The sequence below is a fragment of the Triturus cristatus genome, chromosome 12 (genome assembly GCF_964204655.1).
Source record: "Triturus cristatus chromosome 12, aTriCri1.1, whole genome shotgun sequence".
NCBI classification, from domain to species: Eukaryota; Metazoa; Chordata; class Amphibia; order Caudata; family Salamandridae; genus Triturus; species Triturus cristatus.
Genome location: NC_140595.1, coordinates 163,060,596 through 163,080,149, shown reverse-complemented (window position 1 = coordinate 163,080,149; position 19,554 = coordinate 163,060,596). Strand labels below are relative to the sequence as shown.

Below are 19,554 nucleotides of genomic sequence, written 5' to 3'. Positions count from 1 at the left end.
AACCTTAAAATTGCAACCGCGACTCTCCCATAGAATTGTACGTAGCACGCTGCAGTGTTCTCACACTGCACCCGTCCTCTGTGGGGTCCCTTCTTACCCACCTTAGGTGGTTTCTTGGGGACCCAGCGATTCTACATCCTCTAAACACTGTCTTGACTGTCCTGACTCAAGTCGTGGTTCTTATACCACTATTTTAGTATATAGTTTGGTCTCCCCCTGGAGCCCACTGTGTATTAGTAATGCTTACTATTGTTTCTGTGCTACAGTATTGTGTGCTTTGTGTTTATCTGTGTGTAGCAGATACTGTGAGGTATTTAAGGTGTGTTATAATAATAAATCCATATTTTTATAACTACTGTGTGGTTCTCCTTTCATTTGACCATTACAATAAGATTGCATTCTGGTAAAACAAGCTACTTAACATTCTTTCAAGACTAAGCCTGAGGCTGCTCTCCACAGCTACCACTTGGATAGCTTTCTAAGGTTATCTTTGACCTCTTACATCACCATAAGGGTTGCTTGGACTGGTTCAATGTGCTCACTTTAATTAGTGGACATCATATACCAGGCCAACCTCTCACAGGGGGGCATTGTCATTTTGTGTTCATCTGATTTAGGAGACAAGGAGGATGAGGACTAGAAAGGGAAAGAGTAAAAAAAAGAGAAAGTGGAAAATAAACAGGTGGAGCAGGTACAGGATCCCTTGACGGATTATATGTTTGACCCTCATTTTATACAGCATCCATTATCCTGTCAGTAGGTTCCAGCACAGCATGTGGCAGAATATATGGAGTTCTGGATTAGGCAGGGGATGCCTAAATACTTCACTCTGAATGTCCAAGGCCATCTCTGGCCAATCTTTATTGTTGATGACGGAGCTAGATTTTAAGATATTAAAGTTCTTGAACAAATCAGGGAGAGATCCCAGATGAAGTCTAGAAAGGAGATTAAAAGGATGTCATGATCCCCTTTGGGGTGTATTTGGGCTCATAACAAAGATGTTTGACATGTATGAGGAGGCATATTTACAGGAGACTGGTGTGGATGTTTTGGAGTTGCGACAGATGGTACAGCGAGCAGTGTGTTTGTTGGGAAACACAAATGCAGAACTGTGTGCAGAGCATAGGAAACATCTCTTGATGAAAATGTATCCAAATTTAGTGGAGCTAGCAAGTAAGGAGATGGGTCAGGAGGCAGGCTAAAGACCTACTTTTGGTGAAAAGTTTGTGAAGGAGATGGCAAAGTATGCCATTGCATTCAATTCCCTACAGAAGGCGCAGAAGGATATTAGAACAGTTTTTGGTGGGCTGGGAGAATGCAGGGTTGATTCCCCAGCCGTCATTTTGGGATTACACAGGCGTCATTCTGGCGTGAATTTAGACCCAGCGGATATTAATCAACAGGATATCAGACAGCAGGATTCTATCCCCAGGGGTCAAGATAAATATTTACAGGAGACAGCATGACAAGACAACAAGGTATGTTTGGTAAAAGACACTTTGTGTATCCCGGTACAGTTGGGTGGCAGACTCACCCATTTTTTTAGAGAGATGGTAGGAAATAATGGCAGATCAATGGGTGTTAGAAAGAGTGCAGGGGTATTGGATAGACTGTAGAAATTCCTGTGCAGGAAAGATGGCAGAGGCCCCTAAGATTTTCTAAAACAGAAGAGAGTATGTAGATCAGAAAGTAAAGGAGCTTGCTAACAAGAGAGCTGGGAACTTTAATGATTGGGTTTGTCCAACTTATTTCTGGTCGAAAAGAAGGACAAGGGCATGAGGCCGGTCATAAATTTGAAGGAGTTGACGGACTGGGTACAGCATAATCACTTCAAGATGGAAGGGATTCATTTGCTGAGAGAGCTCTTGAGAAAGGGATACTGGTGGGGGCGTGGCTTGGATGGCAGTTGAGATGGCCGCCTGATTCCGTCGCTCCGTCGGTCCGGGGGAAAACGCTGCCCTTCCCGTGCCCTGTGGCTGAGTGTTCGCGCCTCAGGCTGTGCGTGTCCCACCATGTGAGAAGCCGGGCACAAGAGGAGCCCTCTGATACCAGCGGTGGTCCCTGCACAGGCGACTTTCAGGACGATCTTGCTTCGCGGCGCGAAGCGGGGAAAAAACAAGATGGCGCCTTCCCGATAGTCCGTACGGGATGTTCTCGATCGACAGGGCCGTGGTCTCTCTACAAGTACCCTGCAAGTATCCATTATCTACTGACTGCTAATTGTCACTGTTGGCGCCTTGCTGGCATTGTTTAATCAGCGCCTTTGCTGTTCCTGCGAGCTGGCTGTCACTGCATCGACATGCCTGACCTCAAGATGGCGGCGGTGACGGCGATGCGGAGAGTTCCCAGGCGCAATTAGCTTAACTAATTTAACCAGCGCTACTCATGCAAAGTCTACCAAAGAGATGGTTATCCACAAACTGTCAGCGCGACCCTGGATCCAACCCAATTCAAGTCACGGTCCGGTCTGAGTCTGGCTAGTCTCTCCCAGATAGCAGGGCGCAATCATCAGAGTTTGATCTCCACTGATCCCTGTCCTGGTCCCATGGAGTTCTGATGCAATCTAGGGGTGGGGACTCACGGAGAGAAGGAATCGTGCATCAAACTCGGCCACGCTGAGCCCTGTGCGCTCCGGGGGTGATTCAGCGGAGGGTAGGTTTGGGCCACTAGGCTGGGAGCGGCTTTGGTCCTGTAGCTGCATGTATCTGTCCACCTTATTATAACTCTTGATGCCACTGTGACTTTGCCACACGGCCTTTTGGCGACTAACCCCCTCACACCTCTGTGATTGGACGGCAGGCTGCAAAAGTTGTGGCCATTTGGTCTGCTGGTTTTTCGCATACCATGCAATCTTCATAAGTCTATGCAGTCATCCTCTCTTGCCAAGCTCGGCGCTGTTGGTAGTCACTAGTCAATATTGTGAGCCGTGTGTAAAAACCAGCTACTTATCCAACTGTTACCACGTCCTCCAAAATGGCTGATCGCGAATCTAAGCTGGTACACAAGAGAAACAAAGGTGATCCTTCACAGTCAGACTCACCTATCAAACTGAAACCAGATATCAATAGCACTTTGGAGCTAATTCTGAAAAAGCTGGCTGATGTCCATGAGTTGGCCAAGTCGACCAAGCAAACTACTGATACTATACTACTGGAGATAACGGCCATCAGAGCAGACATGAATGCTGTGAATAACAGACTTTCCGTTGCTGAACAGAGGATCAGTGATGTTGAGGACATCGTTTCCAAGTCAAGTAAGGAGACAAAAGCCTTGTCGAATATGTTCTCTATGCTCTTAAGACAGATGGCCGAGTTGGAAGACCGTAATCGTAGGGGCAACATCCGAATTCTTGGTGTTCCGGAGGGTTCAGAGGATCCTCTGGGCTCCTGTTTAGCCTTTCTGGAGGACTGGATTCCTAAGTTCACTGGCGTATCGTTCGATCAGCCTTTCGAACTGGACAAAGCACACAGAATCCCTTCATTCAAATCCTCATCTCGGCAGGGGGTCCGCCCAATCATTTGTAAACCTCTGCGTTTCCGCCATGTAGAAGCAATACTTGCCCACGCCAGGAAAAATCACCATCTCATCTGGAAGGGTAACAAAATCATCTTTACCCAAGACTTTTCGAAGCCTACTGTGGATACTCGTAGGGGGTTCCTAAGTCTAAGAGACAAAATGAGGTCCAGGGGTATCCTGTTCTCCTTTGTCGGTCCTGCTAGGTTCAAGATCACCGAGGGGGGGAAACACCTCTTTTTCAACGACCCCGGAGCCCTTGCGTCCTATCTAGAAGGCCCCCCTACTCAGGTCATGGACTCATCACAACTTTTGGCCAGCAAGAGAAAATCCTCACCAGGCCCGGTGTAGCACATGTACTGATTCCTCTGCTCTTCTTGTTATTGTCCTGTTCAATGGTTCCGATGCGTCGTATTGGCTCATTTGGTATTTGTGTCCTGTGGGTTGTACGGATCTTTATTTGTTTGATTTGCCACTCGGAGATGTCGACAGTTACTTGTATTCGAACTGCATTCTTTACCGAAGGTTCCTTGAGAGTTGGGTACTGGGAAGGTATGTTTGTGTATATGTTCTGACCATGTTGTTTCCCCTGGGGTGCGGGTGGACGCTTCTGTCGTCGCACCTCCCACATGCTAAGCTTTGAGGTAGGGGTGGGGTGGGTGGGTGTGGGGGGGGATTGGGTTGAGAGCGCCCACGTTTATATAACCATTTTTATGGTTCTCACAGTTGCTTCCTCATTTGCTCTCCTTCTACTTTTCCGCCTTCTCTTTTCTTTCCTCTTCTCCTTCTGCTTGTCTCTTCTCTCTATCTGGCGTCTCCTACTCTCTGGACATGTCAAGTGGCCTATGTACCGTATGCTATGTTCGGGATGGGATTGTCCGGTTTCCAGGTGTATAATACAGTTGCGGATGTATGTTTATATTGCCGCCCACATTGGGCCTGCTCTGTGGTCTTTAGAATTTTCGTATTTGTCCTTATGTCACGACCCATATTTGTTGAGTTCACCATCTAGAAACATTACTCATGACCATTGACAAACAAGGGGTCCTTTTGAGCGACCTGAAGATAGCCTCTCTAAATGTCAAAGGCCTTAACCACCCTGTGAAAAGACGTAAGGTCTTGGAGTACTTAGCCAAAACCAAAAGCGACATAGTGCTGCTACAGGAGACTAAACTTTCCGAAGTAGACAATAATCTTGTTAAAGGTAACTGGATTTCGCAATTGGCATGCTCACCGGCAGTTAAGAAGAAACGAGGGGTCATAACCTTGATCTCGAGATCTGCTAATATCACGCTAGAATCCTCCCAACACGACGATGAGGGCCGTTTTCTGCTCACCCACTTGAGGAGAGGCGAAGACGTAATACATGTGATCAATATTTATGGGCCCAACACAGATGTCCCCACCTTTTGGTCTAGCGTCTCTGACAAGCTAGATAGTATCCCTCGGGAAGATTTAATAATAATGGCAGGGGACTTCAATCTTCCCCTGGACCCGATAATTGACAGACAGTCCAATTGCCAATACCATCCTACAAGCTCACACGCTGAGCTCGCCACTATTTGCTCTAAATTTAACCTCAAAGATCCCTAAAGACTCCAACACCCGGACTCAAGGGATTACACTTTTTATTCGGCCCCTCACAATTCATACACTAGGATTGATTATATCCTTGTCTCTGGTGCATACACCAGCCTCATTGAGTCCTCTGATATTGCTCCAAGATTGATTTCCGACCACTCTTGCATCTCTCTTACCTTAACCGGAAGCCACAGGGAACAAACTCCCAAACGGTGGCGGTTTAACAATGATGTCCTATCGGACCCTGAAGATAAAAAGAAGATTGCGGAGGCCATTTCAGAATACCTTGGCCATAACAAGGTGTCTGGTACTAATGTAAACACACACTGGGACGCATTGAAGGCCACTATACGGGGGCTAATCATTGCGATAAAAACAAAAATAAATAAACGTATGAACCAGGGACTTCTTCAATTAGAACGGGAAATTAGAGACCTAGAGACCGCCCATATTGCCTCATTAAATGATTCTACTCTATTATTGACTCTGACACAGAAGAAGTATGAATACAATAAGATATTGAGTGAACGAGCAGGGGTGTGGATTAATACATTTAAAGCTTTGAATCTTTGCGAGGCCAACAAGGCGGGGAAACTTTTGGCTTCATATCTTAAACATAGACAAAACCAACACGTTATCTCTTCAATCAAGGACGCTAATAACCTAACCCACACAACACACAAGGCCATTCTCAATACTTTCAAACAATTCTATCAGGACCTATACTCAAATAATCAGATTTTTGACACTGAAAAGTGCTCTGCTTTTCTCCGTGATCTTAATTTGCCACAACTCTCAGAAGACGACTCTGCCATGCTAGCTATGGAAATCAACAGCTCGGAAATAGATAAGACGGTCAGGTCCTTGAAGGAAAACAAAGCTCCAGGGCCGGACGGCTTTACGGCATCCTTCTATAAGTCTTTCTTAACCCAATTAGGCCCTGCTATGAAACAGGTTTTTAATCACATTGCTGTTACTGGACACACACCCGACTCCATGACTGAAGCTAACATTGTAGTTATCCCCAAGGAAGGGAAGGACCCTGTTCTCCCAAAAAATTATAGGCCCATCTCGCTTATAAATGTTGACTGCAAAATATATGCCAAAATTCTCGCGGTCAGACTCAATTTGGTCCTTCATAAATTAATAAGCAATTCCCAGGTGGGGTTCCTCCGTAACCGGTTATCTAATGATAACACACGACTGTTATGCCACGTATTAGAAAACGCTGCAACCAAGGCTGTACCCTCGATTGCCATCACATTAGATGCCGAGAAGGCCTTCGACAGAGTCTCTTGGTCGTTCTTGGAACGTTGCCTGCATTCCTTTAGCTTGGGTAAGGACTTTATTAAAATGGTTATGTCACTTTACCTAAAACCGACTGGACGTATAGCTGTCAATGGGGCTCTTTCGGAACCCTTCCCCCTATATCAGGGTACCAGGCAGGGATGCCCTCTGTCTCCATCACTTTTCCTCCTGGCGCTGGAACCCCTTCTTCAGGCTATCAAACTCAACGGGGACATTGCGGGTGTGGATATCAACGGTATCCGTGTCAAACTGGCCGCGTATGCGGATGACATTTTGATAGTTACAGAGCGCCCAGATTCCTCCATTACTGCCCTAATGGAGACGATTGCAGAGTATTCTCTGCACTCTGGGTACAAACTTAACAGAGATAAGTCGGAAGTTAAACCACTAAACGTGTTTTGTACTAGCGAAATACTGGGGGACTCTGGGTTAACATGGCAGTCGAGCTTTATTAAATACTTGGGGATTGAATTTGGTAATAATATTATGGACACCCTGTATCAAAATGAAAAGGTACTCCTACAAAAAATTAAGACACTCTTGGATGCCTGGTCCCCTAAATTCATCACGTGGAGGGGGAGAATTGAAACTATCAAGATGATGGTTACTCCTTTAGTTAATTATCTCATAAGTATGCTGCCATTGCTACTGACTGACTCCTTTCACCATAAATTAGATTCTCTTTTAACATCCTTTCTGTGGCGTGGTAAAAAAGCCAGAATCAGCATCCGAAAATTGAGGCTTGACAAGACAATGGGCGGCGTTAACCTGGCTGACTTTCGTCTATCACAATATGCCTTTCTAGCGAGGCAGGGTCTGCTCTGGGTCTCTCCTCCTGATCACTATATACCAGTGTGGCTGGAAGTGGAAGGGGCTCTTCTCCAGAACATACGTCCTCTGTCAGTTCTCACGGCCAACCTCCTTGTCGCCATCCACTCCAGATCCATCTTTAGGAATACTAAATTGGCTCTCTTAAAATTAGATAGGTCCTTGGATGTTGGTATGAGGGGATCCAATATGGAATCACTTTGGCTAAACTCCAAGTTCCTTTATAATGGTAAGCCTTTACTCCTTGACTCTTGGTGTAAAAGAGGTATCTTTTTTCCCCACCAATTGGTTAATGATACATACCCTTTGACGTTCAGTGAACTTCAATCTCGTTTCCACTTGGCTGATATCGAATTCTATAGTTTCCTGAAGGTGAGGGCTGCCATTACGAAATCCAGAGTGTCTCCCAGCTCCCCATCGCTACCCAAGTTTGTGGCAAAACTTAATAGGCTTGGTCATCAAGTCTCACAAATTTATCAACTTCTGCGCCCCAAATCCTCCAAGCTTAACTCTAAGGTGGTAGATTACTGGAAGGGACTTTCTGATAATCAGCTAACCGAAGATTCTTGGCCCCAGCTATGGAGATCAGTTACACGTAATAAGATTTCCCCAGTCCTCTCCCAAACGAAATTTTGGCTATTACACAAAGCCTTTTGGACACCGGCTAGGCTGTTTTCCATGGGGATTCGGGAGGATGATGTGTGTTGGAATTGTAAGCAAGACAAAGGGGATTTGGCTCACCTTATTCTGCACTGCCCTGTTGTGAAACCCTTCTGGGATAAGGTCTATTTGTTTTTGTCTAATTTATTTAACTGTATTCTTCCTAGGTCCCTATCGTCCGTGGTAACTGCTTTTTTACAGGTGGATTTGCAGTCGGAGGGGGATCGTGCTCTCCTTGATCTACTGTTGATTTCTGCAGTTAAAATGATACTCACCAATTGGAAGGATACTAGCAAGGTCTCTTACAAGTGTTGGATGAACTGGGTCATACACCTCAGGGGAGCAGACAATATTGTTCTACAACATTCACCTTGGAAATCCTCCACGAGGAACATATGGTCTACCCTGGACGATTATTTTGCTTCTCACAAGCCGCCATGATTTCACTTTCTGGAAGAAACTTCCCATGTGGTCATCACACCCACGGTCACTGACATGGTCGGATATTTGTTGCTGTATTATGTTATATTATTAAGAAGCTCGAGGCGCCGGATAACTCTCTCTTCTCTTTTCTCTCCCCCCTTTCTGTCTCTCCTTTCACTTTCTTCCCTTTCTTCTTTCTTCCTCTCTTTCTTCGGGAGTTGGGGACTAAGGGGCGACTTCACTGGCAAGGGGTTCGTCTAATGATGGCATTTGTCTGCTGACCCGGTGATGCACCGTCAAATGTACTTCGGGGCTTTTGGTCCTGACACCAGCTCCTGTTCTGTTTTTGGCATAACATTTCTCAATAAAGATATTTTGAAATGTGAGAAAGGGATACTGGTTAACACATCTAGATTTGAAGGATGCTTACTTGACTGTTCCAGTTGCCAGGAACCAGAGAGATTTTTTGAGATTCCATTGGAAGGAGATAATGTGGAGGTTAAAGAGTCTTCCATTTAGTTTGACCAGGTGATGGGGCCAATACTGACTTTGCTGCGGATGAGGGGGGTCTGTTGATAGTATATTTGGACGACATCTTAATTATGGCAGAAAGTAAGGAGTTAACACAGGAGCATACGGGGCTAGCAGTGCACTGTTGGAGGATCTGGGTTTTGTAGTGAACAAACAGAAATCATGTCTGTAACTAGCACTGGGGATGGTGTTTTTGGGGTTTCAGATTTGGACACTGGAATAAATGGTGAGGTTACCCGTGGAGAAGGCGAAGATGATTTGTAAGAGAAGGTTGATGTGCGAATGGATAACTTTGCATCAGATTGCCAGAATTCTAGGGCTGCTGTCAGCATCTATGCAGGCAGTTTTTCCAGCCCATTGCATTATCGAACTCTACAGAGATTGAAGGCCAGAGAGTACAGGTAGATGTGAAGACAAAAGGAGAGCAGGAGTGGTGGCTGGGAAATTTGGAAACTTGGAATGGAAGGGCCATATTTGGTGACATTCAGAAGGTGGTTATGGAGTTGGATGCTAGTCTGTAGGGCTAGGGAGCAAGGTGTGGCTCATTAGCAATAAGGGGGAAGTGGACAGTTCAGGAGAAGGCAATGCACATCAATTATTTGGAGTTGTTGGCAGTGTCCTTTGTGTTCAAGACGTTTGTCAGAAACCAGGTGAAATGTTATGCATTATTAAAAATGGACAATATTTCTGTGGATGGGTACATCAAGAAGTTGGGGGGACCATGGTCAAAGACTTTAGTGGATTTAACAAGTGACTTTTGGCATTTTTGACTGAGCAAGGACATTATGGTACAGGCTCAGTATATACCAGGGATGAGCAAAATAATAGCAGATTCAAACTCTAGGAAGTTGAAGGATTTCAGTGATTGGATGCTGAACAAGAGGGTGTTTGGGGCACTCAGGAACAGATGGGGACCGTTAATGGTGGATTTTTTGACAAACAGGGTGAATGCTCAAATGCACAAGTTCTACAGTTGGAGGCTGGATCCAGAGACAGAGGATGCATCTCTGCAGCACTGGGGAAGGGCTCGCAGTTATGCTTTCCCGCCATTTGCAGTGATACAGAAATTGCTATTGAAAGTGAGAACAGAGCGAGTGGAAATAGTGTTGATAGCTGCTTTTTGCCGCCTCCGGTTTGGTATCCAGACATCATGAAACTGTTGATAGATGGTCCAGTTCTTTTGCCGGAGTTCGCAGATCTGTTATTGAATGTGATGGGAGAGAGGCACTAGTTAGTTGTGCAGGGACAGTTGAGGCTGATGAGATGGTTGAATTTTGGGAGAGTTTGGCAGGTTTCAGGATTAGTGGCAGAAGCTTCCAAACTCATCAAGGAATCCTGGTCACTAGGAACATCTAAGGCATTCATTTTGGCATTGAAGAGATGGGTGTGTTAGTGTATTCTGCGGAATTTGGATCCCATATCAGCATTTGTGTTGGAGGTGGTTAATTCTTTGCCAGAGGTTTTCCTTTAGGGGACTTAGTACAGTTCAGTAAATAGAAGTAGGTCAGAGAATTCAGCAGGCCATGATTTGGTGAATAGTGTACCAGTGGGGCAGCATGATGTGGTGAACAGGTTGTTGAGGAGTGTGCGGTTGAGGACACCTCTAGGCCCGCAGTATTCATCTTTGTGGAATGTAGATCTTGTTTTGAGAGAGAGTTGTGTAGTTGGACAGAGAACACTTTTTGGGATTTAATAACTCTGTCATTCAAGTTAGTCATGCTTCTTTGCCTGATTTCGCTTAGAAGAGTGTCATATTTTAAGGTGCTGGAGATAACATCGTGAAAATATTTACCAGGAGGAGTATGTTTCAATATCAGGAAGAGGACTAAGACTATGTTGCAGACTTTTTGTTGTAGTCCAGACTTTTTTTTATAGAATGCTTTGAGTAGTGAGATCCTTGCATGAATATGAGAGACGAACATAGAGTTTGGGAAGTAACGGGGAGATGAAGTTGATAATTTCTTTTAGGTATCGTTACAAGGCTGTATCCGCCCCTACGTTAGCACAATTGGTTAAGGAAGCAATAAAAAGGGCAGGAATAGTTCTTGCAAGGTCTGTAGAACATTCTGCAAGAGGGGCTATGGCTCCAAGGCTTTAGTGACAGGAGTTGGATTGACTAGTATTTGAGCTGCACTGGATTGGTCAACGGAATCTGTGTTTACATTTTTTTATTTTTAACCATGGAAGGTGTTATGAGGAATATTAAGGCATGGCTTTAAACATGCATAATATTGGCCTCCGTGCCTTGACATAAAATTCACATTTTCCACAGCAGGGGTAGGTAGAATATTATGATTTTATTAAAGACACACAGGCTGATATTATTTCACCCTGTGTTAAGCCTACCCTATAATACATTTTATGTGTTTTCAGGAGAAGGTAACTACAGGAAGTAAATAAGGAAGCCGGAGGAGTGTTGGAAGAGGTTTTATCCACTACAGGATGTTCAAGCCTGAAGATGGTTAATGTTCTTAATGCTGCCAGCAAAAGAAGGCAGATGGCTGCCTGACTTGGGATTATATATAGAGCAGAATGTTAAAATATTTGTATTCTAAGTTCTAAGTGTTTGTTCAAGTTGCTGCTGTGAGTTGGCAACAAGGAAGATATGAATAATATTGGCCTCCGTGTCTTTAATAAAATCATGATTTTTTACCCACCCCTGCTGAGGAAAATCTGAATTATGCAGCAGGTAGGTGGCAATTTCTAAAAAAAAACTATGAACTTCCCAAGGAAAGTTGCAAGGGAGTCTACTGCTGGAGATGTCTGGTGTCAGGAGAGGGTTGGATCACAGATATGCACCTGAAGATCGGTGTCGGTTGAAGTGCGTATGGGTTACCATTGAAATACATTTGTTATTCGTGTAAAATAGAATGAAGGTTTTCTTAAAAATGCAATCCAGTAGGTAAATTTGATGTTCTCGCCTTGTGGGGTGGAGGTTATAGAGAAGTGTTTTGAACAGGATGCTTCTATTGTCAGTCTATGGGATTGTGATTTCATAATGGATTGTAATGATGATATTTTAAAGACTGACATGACTGAAGACTTTTCCAAGGTTGTCCAAAATACAATATTGTGTTTCTTACTGTAAGTTTTCATATATCACAAACTTAATTGAAAGAGTCTGCACAACTAGTACCATCATGTGTAGAAGACAACTAATTTTAAAGTGCTTTAAAAGCCAATGAACATTCAAACTTTTACATAACTTAGATTTGTTCTTATGCTGAGCATAGAGCAGCTGAGTGTTCTCAAAAATCTACCTCTAGCATTCTAAACATACTGCTGCTAGATGGCATACCAATTTTAAAATCATGAAAATAAGTATGTTTACGTTGGCTTTATGGCAATTTGGTTAACGGTGTCTTAGATGACAGGCAATCAGTCGCTATACAATCCTATTTTGCATATCAGACACTCTCACCTTCAGTGTGTTAAGCTTCAGTGTAAGCTGGTCTATCGTCTTGAAGATCATGTCCAAGTCACGAATTGCAAGGCTGGAGGCTGGCGATTCTGCAGAAGTAGCAACCTCTGTGCTTCCGAATTGAGGTCTGGGTTCACTGAAGTTGATGTGACTGATTGTCTGTGCACTCAAGGTGCTAGGACCAGCCCTACTTTCAGTCCTGTCGGTCTGACAGGTTCTCCCTACAGGTGCTATGTGGTCATCGTCTGTAGAGGAAACAAGGGGTTAGCCGGCAGTGCTAAATAAAAAATATTTTCCTGCGTTATGCAGAGAAAAAATAAATATGTGCATCAGTTACGTGGTTTTGTCACATGCTGTCTATTAAAATCCGAATTATAATATTCTGCACTCACACCATCAGATATAGTAGTACTTACAATGTCTTGCCACCCAGAGCAAATATTTCTCCAGACTATCACTACCTCTTAAACATCATTTTTTAAGGAGAATACCTTCATGATAAAACACGTTAAATTAGCAAGCAGAGAATTCTAGCAACATTCATAACAGCATAAACCTCCTCTCTATTGCATACTGCAGAACAGTTTCCAAGCTCATAATATTTCCTGATGACACTACCTGAACTCCATGCTAGAAGGCCTATCTGATCCCCAGTGGCTGCTATGAAAAACGATACGAGAAGAGTGGAGTTGCTAATGGCTAAAGTGAGTTAAAATGACATTTCTTCAATCAGATGAGAGAGACAATGATAACTTTGGAAATGAACTGCATCATTGAAATCATTTTAGTGAGGTCACCAGGTTGCAATGGATAACAATGTGAAAAGGTGTGGCATAAGGTAACAACCCCACAGCAAGAAGTTCTGAACCATTTCAATAAGATGCTGCTACAATTCTGTGAGAATAGGGTAAAGCACCCTGTGCAGGACTGATTTAAGAAAGCTACCAGTCACATCAAGTTCCCATATCCATGGATAGTTGACAAATCCCATGAATCCTGACCTGGTACAGCAAGAAATCGAAGGGCGGCAGGCCACAAACAGACTAAGAAAGCTCCTCACTATTGTACAAAATTGGCAACCATGCTCTATGAACCACTGTGCCCTCACTCTTGAAAAAAGTTGTATCAAAGCAATCACCGCAAGCGAATCTAGGTAAAGTAGTCAGAATTCCAAACCCCACTGGAGGCGCATTTACAACAAAAATTACACCAGTCATAAATTATTTCAATGACTAAACATTAAATGTATCTCATTGAAACAATAAAAGCACTTTTCAAAAGCTTGAATCACAGCCACAAGATTCAAGGTCAGGAAACTAATGCAACATGTCATCAAATTGCACCAAACATTATCTTAACAGCAAGGTATATTTGAGTGCATGATTGAAGAGGAATGGTCCAAAGTAGTTGAGAAGTCAAGGGCTGAGGGGTAGGCAACACATAAAAACACTGTTAAATGTAGCTGAAGGGCACTATCAGTTTTTCACAGGGTCTCCTATCCACTGCTTCAAGATAGTAGAAGAACCTGGCATTTTAAGTCTTAATGAGTATTCAATATAAATCTTTATTCAGTAAATAAAATCCCCATAAAAGAATACAGATCAGAGATGATAAAATCAAATTCATTGGTAAAAAAAAACAGACAATAAGATTACTCACAAGAACACAAAATATATAAAAGTTAATCCAGTGTCGTTTTTCTGGATGCCCAGACAGCTTGTAAAAAAGATAAAACAGTAAAGGTCACGTGCTCCGTAGGGAGCATCTGAAGGTAGAATGGGGAAGAGGAGTTGACCTAACGGCTAGGGTGCTTGACTTCGGACCTGGGGAACTGGGTTCGAGTCTCGGTAATGACGCTGAACATCCTGTGATTCTGGGCAAATCGCTTAATCTCCCCGTGCCTAACAAAGAATGAATGTGTGTCCTAATGTAACGTAACTGGTGCTATGTAAAGCGCTCTGATACCTGATTGGATTCGGGTCAAGTTCGCGCTATATAAAACTCTGCAAAAAAAATGCAGGCCTGACTTGTTTAAACTGCTGTGATTTCAGCAAGGGGATTAAGAAATGCTTCCTAGGCCAGCTGAAATAGGAGCAAAACATTATAAAATGGAGCAGGTCCTGTGAAGACACAGTGTTACAACCGCAGGGAGCACTTACCTCAGGCCGTACCCACCCACACGGGGAAGCCTAAAAATGGTGCGGATGATTAAACCTAAACCTCACCAATAAAAACCTACCATGCTGTGAGCGAGCCAAGCCCAAGTATGGCTCCATCCCTTGTACAGTTTTTAAAAGAATGTGGCCCCTAACCAATGGCTTCTGAAGATCCAAACCTTCTCTCTCTGATCAGGAGCGTTCCAGGAAAAATCTTTTAACATTCCCCAAATCGTGGGCGGAAAGAGAAATCTGATATATTAAGGTATCAGGCATGCCTAGAATAAAAAAGGACAACTTAACATAAGCAATCCAAGGTATACTAGTTGCCCTGTCCAGAGACAGACAGTCCTCAAGGATCAACCAGCTTAGCTTCAGCTCCACCCTGCTCCAGATCTTAATCCATCACTGGAGAGGGCTTAACCCCTTCGGTGCTCATGACGGAATGGTTCTGTCATGAGCACAAGTGCTCCTGTGCTCATGACGGAACGATTCCGTCATGAGGACAGAGGCACACAATTCCTCTGCTGCAAACAGCAGGGGGTTTGCCATTTTTTGGGGGGCCTCGGGAGGTGTGGAAGAGCTTGAGGGATCCACGCAGGCCATACCTCGCTGGACTTCCCTGGGTGTCTAGTTTTCAGACATGTGTGGGTTTGGTAGTTTCCCAAGATGAACGCCGAGCCCGGGGTCAAAAACCCAGGTGACCCACCCTTGCAAAACCAGGCTCTTTTGTGATAGGTCATTTTGATGTCTCCTCAATAGGTTTTAGGCCCTTGCCTGTCACGGGTACTTGACCCACCCACACGGGTGAGGTATCATTTTTATCAGGAGACCTGGGGGAATGCTGAGTGGTAGGAAGTTTGTGGATCCACGTAGATTGCAGAACTTTCCCACACAGAAATGTGAGAAAAAAGTGATTTTTTCAGGTAAATTTGAAGTTTGCAGGGGATTCTGGGTATGAAAACAGTGAGTGACCCACACAAGCCATACCGCGCTGGACTCTCCCGGCTGTTTAGTTTTCAGAATTGTGTGGGTTTGGTAGGTTTCCCAAGATGGTCGCTGAGCCCGGGGCCAAAAACCCAGGTGACTCCCTTGGCAAAACCAGGTTGTTTTGTGATAGGTCATTTTGATGTCTCCTCAATACATTTTGGGCCCTTGCCTGTCGTGGGTACTTGACCCACCCACACAAGGGAGGTACCATTTTTATCAGGAGACCTAGGGGAACGCTGGGTGGTAGGAAATTTGTGTCAGCCCAGTGAGTCTACAACTTTCCCACACAGAAACTTGAGAATAAAGTGATTTTTTCATCAAAATTTGAGGTTTGCAGGGAATTCTGGGTAGAGAAACATTGGGGGATCCACACAAGCCATACCTTCCTTGACTCCCCCGGTCTCTAGCTTTCAGAAATGTGTGGGTTTGGTAGGTTTCCCAGATGGCCGCCAAGCCCGGGACCAAAAACTCATGTGACCCCCCTTGCACAACCAGGTCATTTTTGGATACATAGGAGGCATCTACCTTTTTGGTCCCGGGGTCGGCAGCCATCTAGAGTAACCTACCAAACCCAAACATTTCTGAAAACTAGACACCCGGGGGAGTCTAGCAAGGTATCGCTTTCGTGGGGCCCCCAACATTTCCCTACCCAGAATCCCCTGCAAACCTAAAATTAAGCTGAAAAAAATCACTTTTTTCTCAAATTTCTGTGTGGGATAGTTCTGGAATCTGCATGGATCCACAAATTTCCTTCTACACAGCATTCCCCCAGGTCTCCCGATAAAAATGGTACCTCACTTGTGTATGTGGGTCAAGTACCCGTGACAGGCAATGGCCCAAAATGTATTGAGGAGACATCAAAATGACCTATCACAAAACTACCTGGTTTTGCAATGTGGGGTCACCTGGGTTTTTGGCCTTAGACTCGGCGGCCATCTCTGAAGACTTTGGAAAATGCAGGGTGGGTGGAATTTTGTAGATCCACGCAGATTCGAGAACCTTCCACCACAGAAATGTGAGGAAAATGTGTTTTTTTTTTACAGATTTTGAGGTCTGCAAGGGATTCTGGGTACCAGAACCTGGTGAGAGCCAACAAGTCACCCCATCCTGGATTCCCGCTGGGTGTCTAGTTTTAAAAAATGTATAGGTTTGCTAGGTTTCCCTAGGTGCTGGCAGAACTAGGGTTCAGAACCTACAGCTAGGCACTTTGCAAAAAAAAGGGACAGTTTTCACTGTGAAAATGTGGTGTGTCCACGTTGGGTTTTGGGCCATTTCCTGTCGCGGGCACTAGGCCTACCACCACAAGTGAGGTGCCATTTTTCTTGGAAGACTTTGGGGAATGCGGGGTGGGTGGAATTTTGTGGATCCACGCAGATTCCAGATCTTTCCACCACAGAAACGGAGTTAAATGTGTTTTTTGGACACATTTTGAGGTTTGCAAGGGATTCTATGTAACAGAACCTGGTGAGAGCCAGACAAGCCACCCAATCCTGGATTCTCCTGGGTGTCTAATTTTCAAAAATGTATAGGTTTGCTAGGTTTCCCTAGGTGCTGGCAAAGCTAGAGTTCAAAATCTACAGCTAGACACTTTGCAAATAAAGGGTCAGTTTTCACAGTGAAAATGTGGTGTGTCCACATTGCATATTGGGCCGTTTCCTGTTGCGGGCACTAGGCCTACCCACACAAGTGAGGTACCCTTTTTCTCGGAAGACTTTGGGGAATGTGGGGTGCATGGAATTTCGTGGATCCACTCAGATTCTAGAACTTTCAACCACAGAAATGTGAGGAAAATGTGTTTCTTTTGACAACTTTTGAGGTTTGCAAGGGATTCTGGGTAACAGAACCTGGTGAGAGGCAGACAAGTCACCCCATCCTGGATTCCCCTGGGTATCTAGTTTTCAAAAATGTAGAGATTTGCTAGGTTTCCCTAGGTGCCAGCAGAGCTATGGTTCAAAATCTACATCTAGGCACTTTACAAAAAAAGGGTCTGTTTTCACTGTAAAAATAAAGTGTGTCCACATTGCGTTTTGAGTCGTTTCCTGTCGTGTGCACTAGGCCTACGCACACAAGTGAGGTACAATTTTTATCGGGAGACGTAGAGTAACACAGAATTGTAGAGAAAATGTTATTACCTATTGACTTTCGATGCATTTCTGCCTTCCAAATGAAATACAATGTGTAAAAAGAACTCACTTTTAAGAATGTCCTATAATTCTCATGCTAGTATGGGTACTCACAATTTCGGAAATGTGCAAATATCTAATGTTTCTAAACTCTATAGTTTGTTCCAATTTCAGAAATACATAGGTGTCTTTCATACAGATTTTTCCATGTATATTTTTTTCTAAATTAATTGCTATATACCCTGTACATAACAAAAAACCATTGCAAGACGCTGCTCAGTTATTGGCTCTGGGTTCGTCAGATTCTTGGTGAACCTACAAGTCCTATATATTACCACAACCAGACCGGTCCAGCGGATGTAACAGTATATTGCTTTCAAACAGCTGTCATAATTAGAAGAAGTTACAGGTGAAAACGTTGACACAAATGGCTGTTTTTTTCAACTAAGTTTCAATTTTTCCTATATTCAACTGTTAGTTTCTATAAAGAAACCTTAAAGGATCTACACAAATGACCCCTTGCTGAATTCAGAATTTTGTCTACCTTTCTAAAATGTATAGTTTTCTAGGATCCATTATTGCTTTCATACCCATTTCTACCATTAACTGGAAGAAGGTTGAAAGCACAAGCAAAAAGCAAAAATAGGATATGTCCCAGTAAAATGCCAAAACTGTGTAGAAAATGTTGGTTTTCTGACAAAAGTCTGTCAGTCCATAGAAGCTGGGGAAATGGTTATTTCATCCCCACAAACCCTTTGTTGATACCATTTGCAGGAAAAAAAAAGATGGTTTCATTTGCAGCACTTTTTTCCCATTTCCCCCCAAAAAAACTAACTTTTGCTGCATTTGGGCTAATTTCTGGGTCCCCTCCAGGGGAATACACAAACCCTGGGTACCTTTAGAATCCCCATGATGTTGGAAGAAAGGGAGGCAAATTTGGTGTGGATACCTTATGTGGTTAAAAAGTTACAGAAGCCTAAGTGCCAACTACCCCAAATAGCCAAAAAAAGGCTTAGCACGGGGGGGGGGGGGGGGAGCCTAGCAGTGAAGGGGTGAAGGAGATCATGTCCGAGACATAATCGAGACCTAGTTCTGCATGCACTTAATGAGTATTCAGTCGCTCTACATAGTAGGAAATCTGTTGGTGATTATGAAGACAATGGAGATGGTGCTTGCCAAGTTAGTGAGGAAAAAAATATCCCAAAAGTGTAAACTCAAAAATAAATATTCCAGAAGATCGTTTACACACCATCACTCTCCTTCATCTTAAAGCCCTCTGGTTCGTATTTTTACTCCAGAACTAAAGCACAATTATTAAACGAAGGAAAATACATTTTTCCTGAAGAATACACACAATGTTTGTGTCAATACCTCCAAGCAAGAACAAGTCATAATTTAATGCTGTGGGATCCACTGATGGAAATCTGCTAGTTGCATAATGGGAAGTGATATTGAGTGAGTCACAGTGCTATGGATACAGTAATCATAATAGGCTTCATCCACTTTGTTGACATTCAGTTTCATTCACTCAACTCAATCGTAAACAGGATAAGGTAGTTCTAGTGCTGACCTTAATTTTGTTCGAACAGACTACCTTGCATCCTTTCCAACTCTCATGACCAGAAAATGAGAATGTGATTACCAGCTAAGTTAGCTTCGCCTCCCACATTCTTCAGTTCGATTTCTGATTGGCAGCTGTCTGGCAATGGAATGATGATATTATTGCCCACCATCTCAGCTGTGCAGAAAACACCACAAAGGAAAATGGAAGGGGGTTTGTGGGTTTGCAGAGATAGAGAGACAATATGAACAAAAGTGAGAGGAAAAAAGACAAACAAAAAAAAAGATTAAGAAAGGAGTCAGATCAAAACATAAATTGAATTTTAATCACCTAAAAGTTGGTTAGTAGCCAATTTCCAATGATTTGCCAAGATGGAACGTTTTTACAAAAGAGAGAGAATGACAAAATAGAGACCCAAAGCCTAAAAACACCATATTTGTGAAGTTAACTAGGATTGCC

The 19,554-nt window shown here is 43.7% G+C and overlaps 1 protein-coding gene across 1 annotated transcript in view; it reads right to left on the bottom strand.

Moving 5' to 3' along the window:
• LOC146772980 (rho guanine nucleotide exchange factor 11-like) overlaps positions 1-19,554 on the bottom strand; it is a 348,342-nt gene that overhangs the window by 12,826 nt on the left and 315,962 nt on the right. The window contains 2 exon segments of the mRNA XM_085637044.1: positions 12,266-12,561; positions 19,177-19,272. Of these exon segments, the coding sequence (XP_085493170.1) occupies positions 12,266-12,561; positions 19,177-19,272 (392 nt within the window).